This window comes from Onychostoma macrolepis, chromosome 11 (assembly GCF_012432095.1).
Source record: "Onychostoma macrolepis isolate SWU-2019 chromosome 11, ASM1243209v1, whole genome shotgun sequence".
Classification (NCBI taxonomy): domain Eukaryota; kingdom Metazoa; phylum Chordata; class Actinopteri; order Cypriniformes; family Cyprinidae; genus Onychostoma; species Onychostoma macrolepis.
Genome location: NC_081165.1, coordinates 6,644,977 through 6,664,813, shown reverse-complemented (window position 1 = coordinate 6,664,813; position 19,837 = coordinate 6,644,977). Strand labels below are relative to the sequence as shown.

The window sequence follows — 19,837 nt, the reverse complement described above, 5'->3', positions numbered from 1 at the left end:
TTGGATCCACAAGCACAAGCTATTATATCACAGCGGTAGTATATGCAGGCCACAGGGAATGTCAGAATATGGTTATCTACAATGTAACCTCTGGGCTTGATCATATGGATATCAGTTAGACATCAAATAATTGAGGAAAAGCTTTCCAATAATATTACATTTGTGATTGCTGTTAAAAAATAAATAAATAATATATATATATATATATATATATATTATGCAGAATTAATACTAAATAATTATGCAGAATTATTTACTTTTGTTGTTGTTGTTGTTGTTGTGAGCGTGCTTTTAATAATTGAATTTTATCATCAGAGATGGTAAATAAATCATTTGTTTATTTGGATGGATGGAGCTCCATTGGGACTATTAAAGGGTTAATCGCTGAAGGAGATTAATTATCCTCTTTGGACAGAATCCATCAGGGCATCTATTAATCCAAGAATAGGTCAAAGGAAACCATTATGTGTAAGCTTCTCCTGTGCATAATCTCCCAGACTTTGAAATGTGAGCAATGTTATACTACATTAAATATAATTTAAAAAAATAAATAAATAGCTGTTTTTAATAATACTTTCTCCACTTAAATGTCTATCAGAATTAATATATATATATATATATATATATATATATATATATATATATATATATATATTAATCTAAAAATATGTCTATATTTAAACACACAGTTGTAGTTTTAAGCGCTCCTTTATTAGGCCTAAATGTAATATTTCATGTGGGCAAGCACCAAATAATTATTGACAAGAGACAGCACACACTATAATCTATAGTACTTTATTTTTTTAAATCAGATAACACATGGCAATCATGCTTTTATATAACACCATCTAAAGACATTTATTATATATATATATTTTTTTTTTTACATATCAATATTTTACATTAGGCCCAAACAGTTAGAAATATACAAAACAATATTTTCTGACTAGACATATTATCTATTCTCTTATAATCTTCCATCATTGTTATTCATTTGTTATTATTACTATTCTTTTTTACATTTCAGAAAGATATGTGCTTTATATAGTTTCTGAGATCGATGCATTATTGCAGTAAACAGCAAATAATATAAGGTTCATCAACAAGACAAAAACCTCAAAACGGACATTCACAGGTACTTTTACACGGTACAGTTTTACAACATTGTTTCAGAGAGAAATCTGATGAATGGTAAATTTATACAATTTCACGAAAAACTCTTATTGATTGCACATTTTTTCATCAGACGTCTTGCAGAGAATAAATCGACTAATTAATCCAGATGTCTGTCACATGTAGCTGCCACAGAAGCAAACTAACAGTGCTCTTTTTCGGATACCTTTGTGGCTTGTCAACTTAAAGCTCTGTGCTTTTCACCAGTGGCATTTTAAAAAATAAAACAGTGGAAATAAACCAGTCATTTCTCTCTTTCTGTCTCTCTCTCTCTCACACACACACACACACACACACACACACGCACACACACACACACACACACACACATATCCCTTTATATTATTTCATGTAAATTATTTATTGCCCATCTAGTCTGTAGATTTAAAAGAAAACAGCATAATTTCTCCTTGACATATTTTCATTCGAACAACGGCTCTGTCAGTTTTTGACACAGAGTGCTGGTTTGTCAATGATGTCTGACAAAATGACCCTAGAAACCATGGCAACAGACTATAGCTTTTGCTCAGAAGAGATTATTTGCTGAAGGCTGCTCACAGCTATAATCGTTTTTGATCCAGGAGAGCAAATTTTGGTCACTTTCGCCATTTTTCCTGAGGAGTGGCATGCAAATGTGGTGAGCAGGATTAACAGTGGTTTCACGGGGTACGTCTGCCCCCAAAAATGACTTTTCGGACCCTGTGCAGTGATACGGTGCGACGTAAAACAGTTTTTCAGATCTGTCAGTAGCATAAACATGAATTTGGTCCTTCTTACTCTTACATAGAAAACATGTACTAAAATGATTCTAAAAAACACATACAAAGTTATTTTGTCTTAGAAAATAAAAAAAGGAAAAAAATAGTAACAGTCTTTTTTGACGTCAATTGGCCCCCGCGGCTGGTAATTCATCGCTGCCTGGGGCGTTTGTAAACCAAATCCATACTTGTCTTGTGCTTTTCAGGGTTTGCCCGAGGGCTAAACGGGAGAAGGGCTGTTTGAAACGGTAGAGTCTTGAAAAGTGTCGTCTGGCTACGTAACCTTGACATCCAAGGTTCATCTTGCCCTGTTGCACGCTCCCATATTCTCGCTCCCTGCTTTTATATAGATATATAAATGTGTGTATATATATATTTTTTCAGATACAATCAGATACAATTCGATTCTAACCTACAACTGTATTTTTAATACATTAATTACATGTAATATCAAATTAACACGGTGGTGTTGAAATTACATTGGGATGCCAAATCTTGAATTATCACTTAAATGATATCCTCTGGTAACACTTTCTTCTTCTTCTTTTTTCTTTTTTAGAAAGACTAAAATCTTGCATATGAAATATAGATTAACCCTAGAACATCGCTGGACAGATTTTTTGGACCCTATGTATATATGTACCAAAACAATTCAAACTGTAATCAGGTTGGTTTTCCCTCGGAGGTAGGTGAATATACTCTAGACATGGAAGTCCTTGGTTGTGATCAACCGTGATTACTCTTTTATTCTCTCTCTGAACGTTGACCTTTGATCATTCGGGGTGAAGCAGGGGGAGGGCGGTTAGATGTAAGCCTCGTCATTGGCTGGAGTGGGGTTTTCAGGTTGCTGTTCTGGCCCGTTCTCTTGAGCCCGAACCACCGTCGTGGGCTGAGTCATTATCCGAAGGCGCTGCAAAAGGGAAGGAAAATCATCAGCTGCCATTCCAGGTCAGACAAACTATTCCTGCTGAGCAAAGAAAGTATAAAAGCATAAAAGCACAAATCACGGCCCTTGATTGGTACAATTAGGAAATCAAGATGCAATTGAAGCCAAATCCAAACTTTTCCTGCCCTGGTGGGAACCTGTGATTCAGAATTATAAGAAGATCCACGATATTCACACTGAATTGGGACTGGGGCTCTTTGTTCCTAATTACTAGTCTCAGAAACATGATTCAGAGATAGAGAGGTACGCTTCGTGCAGCGAAAAATACTCCTGTGAAAAAAACTCCTTTCTAATTTGTTCAATCAGTCCAAGTCACTGATTGCATGCTCAAATGGCAAGAACTTAAAACTAATTGATGCAATTAGAATGAATCCAATGGCCACAAAATAGGAACAGTGCATGCTTCACCCCATGCTGAAACATCTGCATTAATAATGCACGCAATCTAAATCAATTACTCTGTCGTCAGTGGAGGTACTTTCATGTTCCCTGACAGATGCACCTGTGGCTGTGAGGAAAATGCAAGCATTACCTCTTTATATGAGCCCTTCAGGGTGAGGAACATGTAGCCCATGTATCCTGGGATAAGAATCATGGACGACAGGGCCATGCACCAGCCTACACCTTGCCCCCACTTTGGGAACACGTAATTGTTCAGTGTAAGCGGGACCATCTGAACGGCGCTGAAGAGGAACACACCCTACGACAGAAGGAACAAACAGTCAGCCTGTGTTTCCACCTTAGAAATGCTTCCAGTACACAAAGACACCATAAAACCGCCTACCGCCACAATCAGAGGGGTGAATACGACCCAGCACAGCTTCCACCAAATGCAGGGCTGGTATCCAATCATCTCCTCAATATTGCCGTAGAATTTATTGACACCTGCGGTAGGCACAGAATAAAAATCACGGGGAGGGTCATACGCTACTGCAAAACAATGCATGAGCGGTTCGCCAAGGATTATTGCCGGGCGGAGGTCTGCTGTATGTACAACCCTTCATAAATGCAAATAGAGAATCATGCAGTAGTTTGCATAATCAAGCCTGCCATGCACAACAATTAAGATTCCACAGGTTCATATTCATTCAGATCAACTGAGTGTGGAAATGAGTCTGGCAGCGAGATTAGCATGAATTATAAAGATCTTTGATAATAATTAGTATGCGTTATGCGTTATGTCTGAATGTGAGGAATAAAAAGCAAATTAATTAATTCCTACAAAATCTATAAGCGAAACATCAGCTTTCTTTTTCACCTTATTGATTTCACTAATTCACTTTAAATTATCATGTGGTGTGATAAACAAATTTTCCATGTATTCGTTTAATTCATATGAGGTCATAAATACGGCATGCAATTTCTTTTTTAAATATTTTGTTTGAAATGCACGCCACAGGTTCAACTTCTCAGCAACTTAATATCTATTTGGAAAATTAAATTTACTGAATTATTAGACAAAGTTGCATATTTACCGTAGAACCAGGATATGGAGATGCATTCAAAGAACACCAGGAACAGCAGACACATTCCACTGGCAGAATAGTAGTCAAAGAGTTTGAACACATAGAGGCCACCCTGTTGAGAAATTGCCATGATTAGCGAGAGATGTGGTTCATTTACATTGGTTTTGAAAACCAGCTCTTTCATCTCGTTAGCTGTGTTTGGGTTCAAAGGCATGGTAGCAACAATAAGCATTAGCGAAGCTAGCTTTCTCTTCCCTGCTGTGAGTCACAAGATTGGCCTGAAAAGTATGTAGTATTCGGGTTAGGATTATACACAATTGCACATCCAATGGTTGAAATGGTTGTGAACATCTCCGTGATTTGCTGTATTACCACAAGCACTTGTGCTCTTTATTAAGGTCAAGATGAAATTATGTTTTACTTTTGTAATGTGAAATATTTCTGCGTTAAACTGCTTGCGCAGAAAGGAAATCAAATCAAATGCAAATGAATTGGATCATGAAAAGTGTCAAGTGACTGTAAGATGCACTGATGAATGGTATACACGCTCTCACCCAAGACACCCAAAACGTCTCATTCTATCATTTTCCTGTGCGTAATCTAGTCTATTTACTTTTATTTTTATGTATTTAGTGTATTATCTGTTAAGTAATAGTTGGAATTCATTTTTTTTTCTCCTGCAGTGTCCAAGCCATTTCTAGCTTTTATATAACAGTGTGAGGTTATATAGTGGTTGAACACTCCATAGTCATTACATATCCCAGCAAAAACACTCAAACGTTTCTGTCCTCTGAGGTGAACCTACTTTATGCAACTTCAAGAGCTCTTATTCCACTCTTTGTATGTATTTTTACCATATATTCCATTACATACAAAGCTTTAGAATAAAATCGTGATCAGCCCCCATCTCTTTTCATAGGGTGATGTGAAATCCATAGAAAGATGAGAAGGAATATGTGTGCATTTACCTGTGTGATGTTTGACAGGCCAATCACATAAGACACGAGGCAGACTACAGCGATAAAGATCTCTCGTCTTCCTCGTAGCAAGCGTGGGAACTCGTCAACCAGAGCAGTGATGAATCCCTCCACCGTACAGAACTACACAGAATAAAAAGCATTTATTCCGAAAGACATATACGATAATTAAAAGACAAACCCTAAAAGGATATCTAAATGGACGGGTTGTATTCAAGTGAGAAATACTGGCTGAATTTGGAATAGCATACTACTGTATATGCTATTCTGAGTTCAGCCGTATATTTAATACCTGATTTGACATACTATTACTACACAAATATGGATGCCTGAAGACACACACATGCATGTTTGAAACATGCTCTTTACCTGACTGTCAATGCCAAGCATAAGCAACATGGAGAAAAACAGGATTGCCCAGAGCGGTGAGATGGGAAGCTGTGTGACCGCCTCTGGGTAGGCCAAGAATGCCAGCCCTGGCCCTGAGATCAAAACAGGTTTACTTAGCTTTAGAATATCTGTATTATGGCATATTATTTTTAAAATAAAACTCTAATGTCTAATTTCAGTGTTGGTCACTTTTATGCATAGCACAGATGGTAAACCTCAAATCAAACATTATGATAGGCATTTTATTTACAACTTATGTTATCTGAGATCTGTAATATTAGCAACCCTGTTACTAAAAACCCTAAAACATGCAAGATGTACATAAATAATATGTTGTATGATTTTTTTTAAATAATTACTGTTGTAGCAGCTTTGATGGTTGATGTAGCCACCACTCTGTGTCACAAATTTAAGAGATGTTATATATATATATATATATATATATATATATATAACATTTAAAACTTTTTTTAAACATTTTTCTGAACTATACCATGAATTTGTCCTATGGTGTGACATTGCAAAAATTACGAAACTCTTAAAAAATAGCATGAAAGAGTTTTATCTTCATTGTTAGACACTTATTTTCATATAGTCCTATTTATATCAAATGAAATTATAATTAACATCATTTTTTCCCCCATGACTTGTTGGACAATTTCAAGACAAATTTTGACAAGAAGACAAACTTTGCTGTCATTTGTTCAAAACTTTTGCTGTCATTTGTTCAAAAACAAATCTGTGGTTCTTTTATGTGTGTCACACCATAGGACATTACGTCACACTAAAGGACAGAAATGGTAGTTATTAAATTATTTCTATTTAATTTTGAACATGTCAAAGGAGAAAAAAAGTTTCATTTTGATACAAACAATATCAACATGTTTTTTAAACAAAACTAAAAAAAATTTTCATCAACAAAATTAATTCTCTTAATCAGTATGTTACTGAAACTCTTCTAGCTGTGTGTGCAGCACAGCTAAATATGATTGATATTCAAACTATATTCATTAAGATGTGAATTGATTTTTTAAAACTATATGGCTACTCTCTTTAAGGCATCAATTTGATTCTTTTTACTTTCTGCTTCATTCATCTCCTCCCTTCTGCGTGGATCCCTGTTAATTTTCTCTGTATATTTCCATGTCCTGTTTTTTCCACTAATTTCTCACCCTCAATTATTTCTGTTTCAAAAACAAAGTATCACATTTTATACTTATTTTCTGTAAAAACATCAGAAAATAGTTTTATTAATGTAATTATTGCATTCAAGAACACTGAAGTTTAAAATGCTTTTTAAAGAGACCTTGTCCTGTGGTGTGACATCTTTGTCTTGTGGTGTGACAGTACAGGCATCACACCGGGGGACATTATCTGTCACACCAAAGGACGTTTCAGCCTTTTACTGTCAATTAATGACCTTGCAATTCCGAGCTAACCTGTCATTAGCGGTAAGCAACAGACATTTGCATAATTTTCCATGATTATGTTGTTTAACATACAGTTTTTAATTTAAAAAATATATATATAATTTAGGGATGTCACACCAAAGGACAACAAAACATTACATTTTTGTAGTGGTTCCAAAAAAAGTTAAATATTTGAACAATTCTGAGACAACAATTTAAAATCAGGATATGGTGTCACACCACAGCACATGGTTTTCAGAGACAAAATGTATCAAGTCCCTACGTTTTCAGAAATGTATAGATGAAAAAAAATTATTGCCATTTACTAAAATAGACACTTGTACAATTATGCCGGAGGTGTTTATTAACATTGTCACACCATAGGACAATTTTGAGATTTGGCTAAAAAAAAAAATCGAATAACACTGCAGATTTAATAACAACAGGTCCATGTAGGACAAAGACATGTTTAATGATTTACTGCATTTTAAATAACGACAATATTAATTCTATAAATTTTTATCTTGTGGGACCCATATAACCATATAATCTCTTAAAATTGTGACATATATGTACCATAAGATTCATTTTTATGCTACCATGCAAACTGCTCATAATAGTTGACACCAGACGCCAAAACATTGCGCAAAGTATAGTAGTAGGTCTTCATCCAGTGATCAGACTGAAATCCATCATAATTACCTGATGCAGCCACGTCTGCAATGGGCCGCTGTGTGATGTGGGCCATGAAACCTACGATAGAGAAAATGACGAATCCAGCGAACATACTGGTGAAGGAATTGATGCAGCAGACGATGATAGAATCTCTGAGAAGCAGACGAGAGCATGTAATTGTTTAGTAATCCATCATTATTTATCCTATTATCTATGTGTTGTATTGAGAGTGACGAGGAAGCAGTTTTTTGTAGCCAAAAACGCTTGGCTGTTTTGAAATACAAAATTTTCACGCATGTGTCTGATTAAAGATGCATATTAAGGATAACATTTGAACGCCCTTTAATAAATCTTACAATTGCTGCATACTTGTAAACGTTATTGTTGAAAGGGTTGTAGCTCCCAAGGGCGATCAGAGAGCCCAGGCCCAGACCGTAAGAGAAGAAGATCTGAGTGGCTGCATCAAGCCACACCTAAGACAAAAGACGAGAAATGTTAGAAATTCACCAAATGATACGCCTGTGAACACACGTCTATTAACGTATGATAATTACAAAGCGCTCTACCTCTGATTCTTTCAGCTTGCTGAACTCAGGCGTGATATAGAACAAAATGCCTTCTTTCGCTCCAGGCAGCGTCACTCCACGGATGAACAGAATAAATAGCATGAAGTACGGGTATGTCGCTGAGAAATATACTACCTGAAAGACATATCAACAGCCGTAAGAGAAAAAAAAAAAACATGTTTGCTTTGATATTATGAGACACCACACCGTGATTGTATCTGAAGAAAAACGACAATTGGGAAGCTCTGTGAAAGCGTGACACACTTTCATTATTTAGGAGATTCTGATCCTAAAGCCTTGATCACGGGCCTGATTTTGAATATTCAGAGCTTTATTGAATTTCTGAATTTGTTAAAAACAAATAGCATGGCTGAATGTCATGTTGTGATGTGCAAGGGCATTCTTACCTTTCCAGTCCACCCTACGCCCTTCCAGATACAAAAATAGACCAGAACCCAGGCAATGGCTAGTGTTATTGCTAGTGGCAGTCTTATCTCTCCCGGCTTTTCCAAACCATCAGTCATTTGATGCATGTTACGTCTGAGCGAGAAAGGGGAACAAACATTATTAGAGAACGTAGATGTAGAATTATATCTGTCAGCCCATGTAACTCACAAACAGTTTGAAATAGAGCCCGTCTAATTGCAGATGCAAAGCATTCAGCTAGGGTTGTTTGCCAAAAATAGCACAATAGCCGCATTTTTGTGAAACAACAGTGGTTCTTTTGCACAGCCGAGGACAAAAGGAAAGTGTTTGTGTGTTGCTAGAATACGAAATTCCAGAGTGTTTCAGAAAAAAAAACAAAAAAAACAATCTGCCCTTACTCCCAGAACTCCTGAACGGCGCTCGTCATATTGGCGGTGTTTGCCATGCTGTAGTTTGAGAAACATTTGTCTGTATTCCAAGGGTTGTCACAAGATTTCCACGGGAGCTCCTGAAACAGGACATTTCAAACAAGACAATCCCTGAGACAGCGCTTCAAGAATCTAGGCAACAGTCACTGGTATTTTAGCAATTTCATATATGATACCCAAACGTGTACTTACTGTGGTGAATGAGTTATACAGGTAGTAAATTGCCCAAGCGATTATGACTATGTAGTAAATGTTAAGCCAGAACGACAGGATTGCTGCTGCCAGGCCAACACCTACGGAGACATGTGCGCTCAAATAACTCCACATTTCAGATCATTTTTGGCAAGGACACAGGACTATAATGCAGAGACACCATCATTAGCACGCTTCTAAAAAGAGCATGGATTAATTCATCTGAGGGTTATTTGTGGTTCATGATTACCTTTGAACATAGGGGCCAGTTTCCACACTCCAAGACCACCAATGGACGTGTACTGACCGAGGGAAGTTTCCAGAAGAAACAACGGGACCCCAGCAAATATGAGGGTCAAAAAGTAAGGAATCAAGAACGCCCCTATACAGACAGAAGAGTGACATAATGAGACATATTCAAATACGTATCCGATTTTAAAATCCATGCTTCCACTGCGCTTCCAGTGATTTCAATGCTACTTCGCGCGCATCCTGGACAAAAAGCGTAGCCTATTTTGTACCTTATTCAATCTGCAGAGTGATTTTCGTTCATTTACGAAATCGTATTTATTTATTTGTTATTTTTTATTATTATTATTATTATTTTTTAATCAATTTTGTAAAGAGGTGGGAAATGCATTGTAAAAACAACCGGGGTGTTTCTTTACCTCCTCCGTTTTTTCCACATAGATAGGGAAATCTCCAGACATTGCCAAGTCCAATGGCATAGCCAACACAAGACAGAAGAAAGTCAAATTTTCCCTGCCATGTTTCTCTGTCGGGAAGTTCCATTTTCTTCTGAACTTTGACCACCAGAGTTTTTGGCTTGTCGTTGGCGGTGGCCGCTTCGTTCAGCTCTGTTAAAACGTGTCCATCGGATGCTTTCGTGCCGTTCGTGACCATGTCTCTGGGTTTTGTCCTGGCAGAGGGACGGGAGAGTTCAGCACCGGTCCACGTAGACAGCAGCTTCGCGGTTCGGTTAACCCACGACTAGAGTCAAAAAACGCCAAAGAAGCTTGACACTGACCTGGAAACCATTGAGACAAAGCGAGTTTAGATATACTCATTATTTCACTTGTGCTTGGTGTTGCTCAAATGCATTCGATGTCAATTCATCAACACAATAATAACGTAATAAAAAATATTAAATTAAACAAGATAACTATATATATATATATATATATAATACCAATTGGCGCACGTGTGATGGGCGCGCGGCATAAAAAGCTCAGACAAAACGCGTCTGTCCACATTTCTTTATTTTAAATAACTGAAAGAACCGATTTTGTGCATTTTTGTTATCTAAAACTTTAACGGTGCCTGCGGTTAATTGTAGAATCGTTTGCTAAATGGCATAGCATTTGCATTTCTTACTCTATTTAAATTATTCAACGGGTGAAGTTGAGATAATTTTCTCTCGAATCCAAATAATAGATCTAATTTTGGTTATGTCAAACAGTTCGAATTAGCTCGTCAGGTTATTATTTATTGTTTACATCCAGGTAAAATCAGCAAAGATGCAACCGGGCGCGAAGCATTTGTGCGCGCGCCGTCTGTGAGAAATGCGGGCTCAAGAAGTCGCGCAAAACTGTCAACTTGCAGATTATTACGGAAGCTTTTTAGCAGGATAAATGAATGCTTGACGACTGCGAGACTAACATCGATAAAAAAGAAAAACGCGTGTTGTAGACTGTTGAGTCTGAAAAGCGCGCATAAACATCGCGTTTCACTTAAGTCCAGCGTTAAAACAGTTCGTTTTAGGTGTTTAACTTTCAAACAACTTTGCAGGAGCCTTTTCCATGCATATGAAAACTACGAAGACAAACGCATTCTTGTTTTATGTCAGTCAAATGTGATCTACTTACACTGGAACGGTTTTCCTGCCAGTTTGGTTGTGGTGTGCGCGTATCCGTTGGTTCCTCTCCAAATCAGACACTTGGAATTTTACTTGTCCAAACCCGTGCAAAATGTTTCCATGAAGTCAAGTGAAGCAAACAGCTATCCTGAGGGGTAAGGTGAATGAGGGTCTGGTTGCCTGGTGCTGTCCAATTCTGTGGTGCTGAAGGACAGGGGGAAAGAGCCAGAGACACGAGCAGCTCCGTCTACCATGAGCGTCCAGAGATGTTACAAGAAGCACAGACCGTCACTCTCAATGTCAGCTCAAAGTCGACCCTCCCCGAACACAGCATCTCCACCACTAAGATCCCAGACACTGGGCACCTTCTCTTCTCAACGCTTTTTATATGCTTTGTATATGTTTTTTTTTCTTCTTCTTCTTTCTTTTCTTTTTTTTTTTTCTCCCCCAATTGGTCTTTGCGTGACACAGATCATGTGTTTTATCAGATGACTGACACTGCCCACTCACTGTAATTACTTTTTGCAAATCATTTATTCATTCATCTATTTTATTTGTAATCTATTTTATTTTAATAACTGTGGAAATGTGGAACTGCAGACCAAAGTAGACCAAAATACAAGTAGGTGTATTTTGCAGTATTGGAGGATGTTACAATTTTAAAGCACAGTCTCTTGTTATTAAATGAATTTGCTGGATACAAATAACTTTATGCTTGTCACATCAGGCTGATTAGTTTTTAGATCATCAGCATTGACCAATGCATAGACAGGATTTTTTTTTTTTAATTTAGAGTTACCATGGTGTAAAATAATTTTTAGCAAACTTGGCAGAAATCTCAGCACATTTGCTTTCATTTAATTATGAAATACTGACATTATATCAGCCATTGGACACTCTGCTAACTAGATATCAGGATGACTGAAATAAATAAATAAATACTACAAAATTGCATCAGTAACATTTATATAACACTCATCCATTTTCTATTATTCTTTATTTTATTTTTTTGCATGTGTGTGAGAGATCATGTGTTTTGTCTGATGACTGACATTCTCACTGTAATTACTCTTTGCAAATCATTTATCTATTTTAATTGTGCAACTGTTGTGTGTGTGTGTGTGTGTGTGTGTGTGTGTGTGTGAGTGTGCGTGCGCGCGCGTGTGCGCATGTGTGCATGTTTCTGTGTGTGATTTAATTATGCACACCAGTAATAAGTATTTATAAGCATTTGAATATCTCAGAGTATTTTTGCTCACACAACATTTCTGACCTGGAATTACTTCTCTTTATACATTTTCATAGTTCAAAACCGGATAGAACTATGCTAAAACAATGCACAACAGCAAATGTGTTTTGGGTTGAAAAAGGCCTGAACTAATTTACTCTCTGAAAAACAGCAGTTTCCAAAGTGTCAGATTGGGATGACGATGCCAGTCATTCTCTGGATTCTGGTAAACAGTGATAAGGAAGTCAGTCAATAAGAAGAGTCTGGGGGTGGGAGATAAATTGAAAACTGGTCTTATAATCTTCTTAGCCGACTGTCTCCCGAAATAAAATACCCTTGCGGGGAAACCTAAAGGAACGCTCTGCACAGAAGTTAGCTCCTATACAACGATAATTTAGTAGTCTGTAATTAGATGTTAAAGCATTCACAGATCAAGAAGTCTTCAGACAAGATGATAATCATTGATTAAGGATAACAATGAAAATAGGCAGAAGTAGGTCCAACTGCAACAGGAGCTGTCATCTCCAGCACTGCTGATGTTCGCGTCATCCATCTTTAATGCTTCATAGTGTATGAAATCAAATCAGAAGGGTGGTAGTAAGAAACATCTGTCTAGAGCTTCTGACTTTATAGTCTGCTTGAAAAAAAAAAAGGTGCATTATCAAGGTACACTGTACTGACAGTTACAGTTAATATACTTTTGATTCCAGCTGTATATATTTCACCAACATGTTTGATCCTTGAAAACTTTAAGACCTGAGACTATAGACTGATTCTGCAGAAAGGTCCAAAAGCCCAAAGGATGATAACTGTAACAATAACTATAATTATATCATAAATCATATAATCATAAATTTTATTCTGTGAAATAGGGAAGTCCACACTACAGCTATAACGATAATGACACAAAATAACAATGTCACTTTCAGAGTGATCTTGAATGATCAGAATAATTTACCAGTACCAAGGTCATGGGTTCGATTCAATTCAAGTCACTTTAGAAAAAAAAAACATATGCTAAATGGGTAAATATAAAAAAAACCTGACAACCAGGCTTCGTGTTCAGGAAACAAGGAAACATGTTTGAAAAAAAATCATTATTTTTGTACAGTAGTTCTGTTTGGCAATGCAACACATTGATTGACAGAAATCAGATTGATGAATTAATAATTAGCCAAAACTAATCGTCGTTCCATGTAACTTCATGTCATGTAGAGGCGTTTATATCTCTGGGTTTGATCCCAGTCGTCAGCAAGAGAGTCACAGCAGCTTCATAGTTCAATGAGCCAAAGATTAGAGTTAGATATGCCAATGAAGCTCGACACCGACCTAGGGTGCATTTCCCAAAAACATTGTAAGCCTACGAAGATGGTTGAGATCATTGGTTACAATGCTTTTAGGAAACACAGCCCTGGACAAGAATGAGATGAAATAGACATACACGTTGTCTTATGCACCTGGTGCTTGTCAAATACATTTTGTGTCAATATTTATACAAATGTCACAAAACTATTAACATTGGTACTTAATAAATGATCAGAATTGTGCAAATTCATGAATTCAGTTTCCTACATACAATAGGGGAAAATCCAAATGAGATGAGAAAAAATAAATAAATAAATAAATGTAACTATTGTAAATTTAATTCACGGATAACATTAAACATGTAAACTGTTCACCAGCTACTTCTAGTAGAATGCCATAACAATGCAATAAGCATGCAGCAGTGCTGTTGCAGAAAACCGGTGGTGTCTTTGAGAGGCATCAAAGATCAAACTTCTGCATTTCATACTCAACTGCAGCGTTGTGGAGGGTTGAAAAGCCTGAGTTGATGGCAGATGGTGAGCCAATGAGGGGTGAACTAACCTACTAATGATACAAAATGAAATTTTGCATTTAGAACCCATCTGCTTTATTCACCCTCTGGGGATGGAGAGCTCAGACATAGCCACACATTTGTGGACCTGTAGTGAGAATCAGAGAGTCTGGCAATTGTTGGTGGCACACATGGTTACTCAGCTGTGCAATGAATCTCGTAACAGCAAAGGGTGGCAGTAATTTCCACCTTCTGGACCAGGATATCTATCCCTCTGCATTGTGGACCAATTCATTCTACATCAGTGAATGCTTCATGCTTTCTACTGTATACAGTTAGGTTCAGAAATTAGCCCCCTGTAATTACGTTATCTGTTATCTAACGCTTGATCTGTTTATGGGTTTAGTGGTAAAGTAACCCAGTTGTTGAACTGTTAGACATGAAGACATTAGAAAGAAGATTTGATGAGACATGCTGGTCCTAAAATTTCCAAAACCCTAAACATAGTGATTGGGAAATGATGTAAAAAAACAAACAAAAAAAAAACAAATAGTCAAGCAGTGTTTAAACAATCTATGCTTATATTCTTTATTGTTTTTATGATAATAAAAACATTAATTTCTGTGTGCTGTGCATGATCTGAGATTCTCAGTAAGAAAAGGCAGATTCATTCAGAGTGTTCTCATGTTCTTATAAAACATAGATACCAGATGCATAACATCACAATAATGGAAGTGTTTCTACAAACTGATTTTATTAATTTGCCTGCAAGACAAGTGTGTAATCCACAGAAAGAAGTCTGGCAAGCTGGTTTAGGCCAACTGATAAAAGGAATCAGAAAATGAACCATTGAGGGAACAATGATACATTACATTTGCCCTTTTTTTCTGTTTGCATCTGGTCATACACAATATATGTTTGGGGAGTTTGCAAGTGGACTAGATCCAGACAACATTACTTCTTTCACCCATTCAGGCAGAGAAAACAAGGCTTGAGATGTCACATCTCTTTATGCGTGACACCCCAGGCCCCAGAATGCGGGCTGTCTTCATTGGTAGGGCAGTCAGGTAGGCTGCATGGAGTCCTGCAGAAGAGGCTCAGTGCTGGGTTTCCGCTCTGGCTGAAAGACTAGGGACAGACTGGCGTGTCTGTTGCTGGGTGATCAACAAGGTGGTCAGGGGCCTGTTCAATAGAGAGAGAGAAAAGAAAAAAAAAAAAAAAAAACTGGGAATGGGCACAAAACAAACAGATACCTCTTCCCACAATGCAGTAATGGGAATATGAGTGCGATGGTAAACTTGTTTCAAAGAGGTGTTTCTTTTGACTTTGGGACATTAGCACCACTGCAAAAGTGACATGCAGGGTGTTTTCTTCATTTGGAATGTGTGGAAGGTTAATTTAAGTTTAAGATTTATTGGGATAATAGTTAACCTATAAACGACACAAACTGTAATTCAGCCATTGTATGATCTGTAATCTGCTAAACAGAATGTGCTGTTTGTTCCAGATTCCTGAAAAAGGGTTTATTAGATCTGGCCTTCGTACAGGCCAAATTAATGCACACAGAATTTTCAAACACTGCTACACCAATGATTTTCTCACAGTAGCTGCACAAATCTAGATGAAAGAACACATCTTCAACTCAAGTCTACCAAAGATTGCTTCTCTTCTTCTCAGCCGTTCCACCAATGCAATACAACCTATCTGTTTAGCCAGGAACAAGCGCCTGCTGGTACAATCATACGGAGCCCCTAAAAGGACATGGTGATTTAAAAATTTAAAGGTTGGGAGGAAAAAACATTTTTAAACGTTCTCTTGCAAAACTTTTTCATTCTCTCGCAAAACCAGTCGAGTTCGGACAAACACTTCCTGTTTACTTTACAGCTTGTAGTGGTTCATACAGCTCCATGCATTCACAGTGTAGTGTTTCATAGAGTTTTATTTTGAACTTGAACTCAAGTATAAAGAAATACAGTCAGTGCTTTGTTCAAGGAATGGTTTGGGACATTCTAAAACGATGTGGCCTAATGTACTAAAACAGTGACATTGGAGGCCCAAATTCAGTATTAATAAATACTTTTAATACTAATAACAATTTTAATATTAATAACCAATATTACTGTTAATAAAGCAGAATAGCCATGAACACAATGCACTAATGCACGTTAAGCTTTTTCTCCCCCATAGAAAGACATTATAGAAAACACTTAAAGGTCCCATGACATGCTGCTTTTTGGATGCTTTTATATAGGCCTAAGTGGTCCCTAGTACTGTATCTGAAGTCACTACAAGCCAGTCCCATAATGAGCTTTCCTTAGGACGTGCCATTTCTGTGTCTGTAGCTTTAAATGGTAATGAGGAGGAGAGAGGTGGGGCAAAGTGGAGGTTGGGTGTGTGGCCTTAACCAGCTTGCGCTACCATGCGCTAATGTTGACAGTGGATGTATCGCAATGGCTCGTAGACACACAGTCGTTCAAGCTTTTCAGTTTGACCCAGAATCTGATCCGGATGGAGAAGCACCGGATGAAGAAGTTGCAACTCAGCGGCTACAGCAGGACATCTCCGAATGGTTAGTTTAAAATATTGTGTCTGGATACAGTACTTTAGTTGGTTTGTTTATGTATGCTGTTACAGTTATTATCATGTAGCTAATGCTAGCCATAGGCTCGGATGTAAAAAAAAATACTTTGGTGTTCATTTGTACATCCAAACACTGAGCAACTGCCATGCTTCGCTCATTTGCAAGCCATGATGTCTCTTGAGGAAAAAAAAAATATTGCGCTTGCCTCGCACGGTAGTAGCTCATTTTCTCATGGGCGGGCAAAGCAGAGAAAGGGGAGGTAACTTTTCCCCATATAACGACATAAATGGAAGATTCCAGATTGGGCCATCTGAGCTTTCATTTTCTCAAAGGCGAAGCAGGATACCCAGGGCTCGGTTTACACCTATCGCCATTTCTAGCCACTGGGGGACCATAGGCAGGCTAGGGGAACTCATATTAATGTTAAAAAACCTCATAAAGTGAATTTTTCATGCCATGGGACCTTTAAAGGGGTCACCGGATGCCCATTTTCCACAAGCCGCGAAAAAAAAAAAACACTCTGTGGATTTTTATCATTACAGGATGGATATGTACACAAACTTCCAACACACATTTATGTTCAAACAACTTGTAAAGTGAATTTTGCATCCGATGACCCCTTTAAGGTAGGCTAATAGATGAAGACGGTAAGATAAAAAGACCAAATCTGGTACACAGTATATTAACAAAATATATTATGCACAGGAAAGCAGACTAGCCCAGAATATGAGTGGAACGCACAAGTTTCACATGTTTTCTCCCCTGTAGAAAAACATTATAAACTCTTAACGTGGCTTAATGGATTATCGCATTGCTTGCCTGTACATAGTATATATTTTTAATAAAATATAAAATTTGGGCTTTTTATATCACTGTTTTCTAATATTAAGCCACGCTTAGCACAGTTTTCAGGGGAAGCTAATTCTTGTCATGCAATTCAGCTCATATTCTGGGCTCAACTGCTTGCATGTACACAGAATATATTTTCAATAATTTCTATAGCATATTTGGTATTTTTTCTCCCGGTCTTCATTAAGCCACGTTTTCTTTATGGGAAGAAAATGCTTAATGTGCAATTTAGCGCTTTCAGTTCATATTCTGGGCTTATCTGCTTTCCTGTATGTATAATTTATTAATAAACTGTACACCGAATTCAGCCTTTTTATACCACTTTCTTAGTCCATTAATTAAGCGTTCTCTTTTTATGTGGGGTAGAACACTTAGCATGTAATTTAGCAGGTTACATTCATATTCTAGGCTATTCTGCTTGTCTGTATGCTTTATTAATAAGGTGTGTACTGATCTAAAAACCGTGGCCCAAAACCATGCCATGAACTAAGCTCTGACTGTATACTGTAATACTCAAACTAAAGTTCAAAATAAAACTATATGAAACACTACATTGTGAATGCATGGAGCTGTATGAAGCACTGCAAACTGTAAAGTAAACAGGAAGTGTTTGTCCGAACTCAACTGGTTTTGCGAGAGAACACAAAAGGTTTGTGAGGGAACGCAAAAGTTTTGCAGGGGAACACAAAAAATGTGAAAAATATTTTTTCCTCCCACCACAACTTTTTTCCACCACCATGTCCCTTTATGGGCTCCGTATAATCATAAAGAGGATTTTCCTTAACTTTCACTGTACCATTTCTTGCTACTGGAATGATCTTACCACTCCTGCTGAACATCCTTTCTTCCATGAACATTTGACCATCTGTAAAAATACTGAATATTTTTAAATGATATTAATCTCTTCTTAATCTGTTGTCTGACTATCTCTCCCCTTCATGTCTAAGCTGTACTATTCTGAGCAATTTGAGAAGTGAACATTTCTCATATTACTGCTTCCTTCAGGAAGAAATCTTAATGTATTCTTCATTTATAAGGTGATTTTAATACAAGTAGACTTTATTAGCCTACTAATCCCATGGATCTCACTGCATCCAGCTGTATTTACTGTAAAATAAATACATTTATATCTCTTGCCATGCAGCAATAACAAGCTATTTTATTTTATTTTATTTTTAAATTTTTTTCCAGAATGCATCTACACGTTTGATTGGTTTATACAGAGCTTCCCTTGGGTGAGTCTTGTCTGGTTGCTCTATTTGGGGTAATGGAGGTGGGCAGAAATAAATTCACCAGTCAAGGCGAATATCAGGAGTTAATGACTTTTCCAGATCCGCCCCACATCCACCTGCCCTCACAGCTTGATGAAGGGAAACAGGCACAGCAGGCAGGAAAAATGCTGCTCTTTCCTGATAGTTTTTAAACAATTATTAGTAACACTTTACAATAAGGTGTCATTTGTTAACATTAGTTAATGTATTAACTAACATGAACAAACGATGAACAATGCATTTATTACAATATGTATTATTCTTTGTTAATGTTAGTTAATGAAAATACAGTTGTTCATTGTTTATTCGTGTTAGTTCACTGTGCATTAACTAATGTTAACAAACAAAACTTGTGATTTTAATAATGCAGTAGTAAATGCTGAAATTAACTAAGATTAATAAATGCTGTAGAAGTATTGTTCATTCTTAGTTCATGTTTACTAATGTTGTTAACTAATGAACCTTATTGTAAACCTAAATACATTGGAGATATGCTCACTGAATATAAACAGACCACTCAGATCATTAGGATCGAGTCAGTTAGAAATACCAAGGGTTCACACAAAACAAGGGGAGTCTGCTTTTAGCTATTATGCCGCCCGCAGTTGGAACCAGCTTCCAGAAGAGATCAGATGTGCTAAAACATTAGCCACTTTTAAATCCAGACTCAAAACTAATCTGTTTAGCTGTGCATTTGTTGAATGAGCACTGTGCTACGTCCAAACTAATTGCACTATGTATAATCACTTTCTATTCTTAAATGTTTTAAATTCTTTTTAAATAAATTTTTAAATCACTTTGTTTTTATTGTTGTGATTATTATTATTATTA

The 19,837-nt window shown here is 37.0% G+C and overlaps 1 protein-coding gene across 1 annotated transcript; it reads right to left on the bottom strand.

Moving 5' to 3' along the window:
- Nucleotides 1–774: 774 nt before the first annotated feature.
- On the bottom strand, nucleotides 775–11,746 carry slc6a1b (solute carrier family 6 member 1b). Its single transcript, XM_058790507.1, has 15 exons — nucleotides 11,272–11,746; nucleotides 10,075–10,433; nucleotides 9,657–9,788; nucleotides 9,407–9,507; nucleotides 9,185–9,294; nucleotides 8,768–8,900; nucleotides 8,361–8,495; nucleotides 8,164–8,267; nucleotides 7,822–7,946; nucleotides 5,690–5,802; nucleotides 5,312–5,443; nucleotides 4,353–4,455; nucleotides 3,662–3,762; nucleotides 3,410–3,577; nucleotides 775–2,841 (listed from the first exon to the last, which is right to left on the bottom strand). Exons 2-15 carry the CDS (start codon nucleotides 10,307–10,309, stop codon nucleotides 2,734–2,736), a joined length of 1,800 nt encoding a protein of 599 aa, XP_058646490.1. The 5' UTR covers nucleotides 10,310–10,433; nucleotides 11,272–11,746; the 3' UTR covers nucleotides 775–2,733.
- Nucleotides 11,747–19,837: the final 8,091 nt, after the last annotated feature.

Excerpts from the sequence above, each read along its gene's own strand:
- slc6a1b (XM_058790507.1), bottom strand. The coding sequence starts at position 10,309 with ATGGTCACGAACGGCACGAAAGCATCCGATGGACACGTTTTAACAGAG. Across the intron at positions 9,295-9,406 it reads TGTATAACTCATTCACCACA|GAGCTCCCGTGGAAATCTTG; the intron begins GTAAGTACACGT and ends GTCCTGTTTCAG. Across the intron at positions 4,456-5,311 it reads GCCTGTCAAACATCACACAG|GGTGGCCTCTATGTGTTCAA; the intron begins GTAAATGCACAC and ends ATTTCTCAACAG.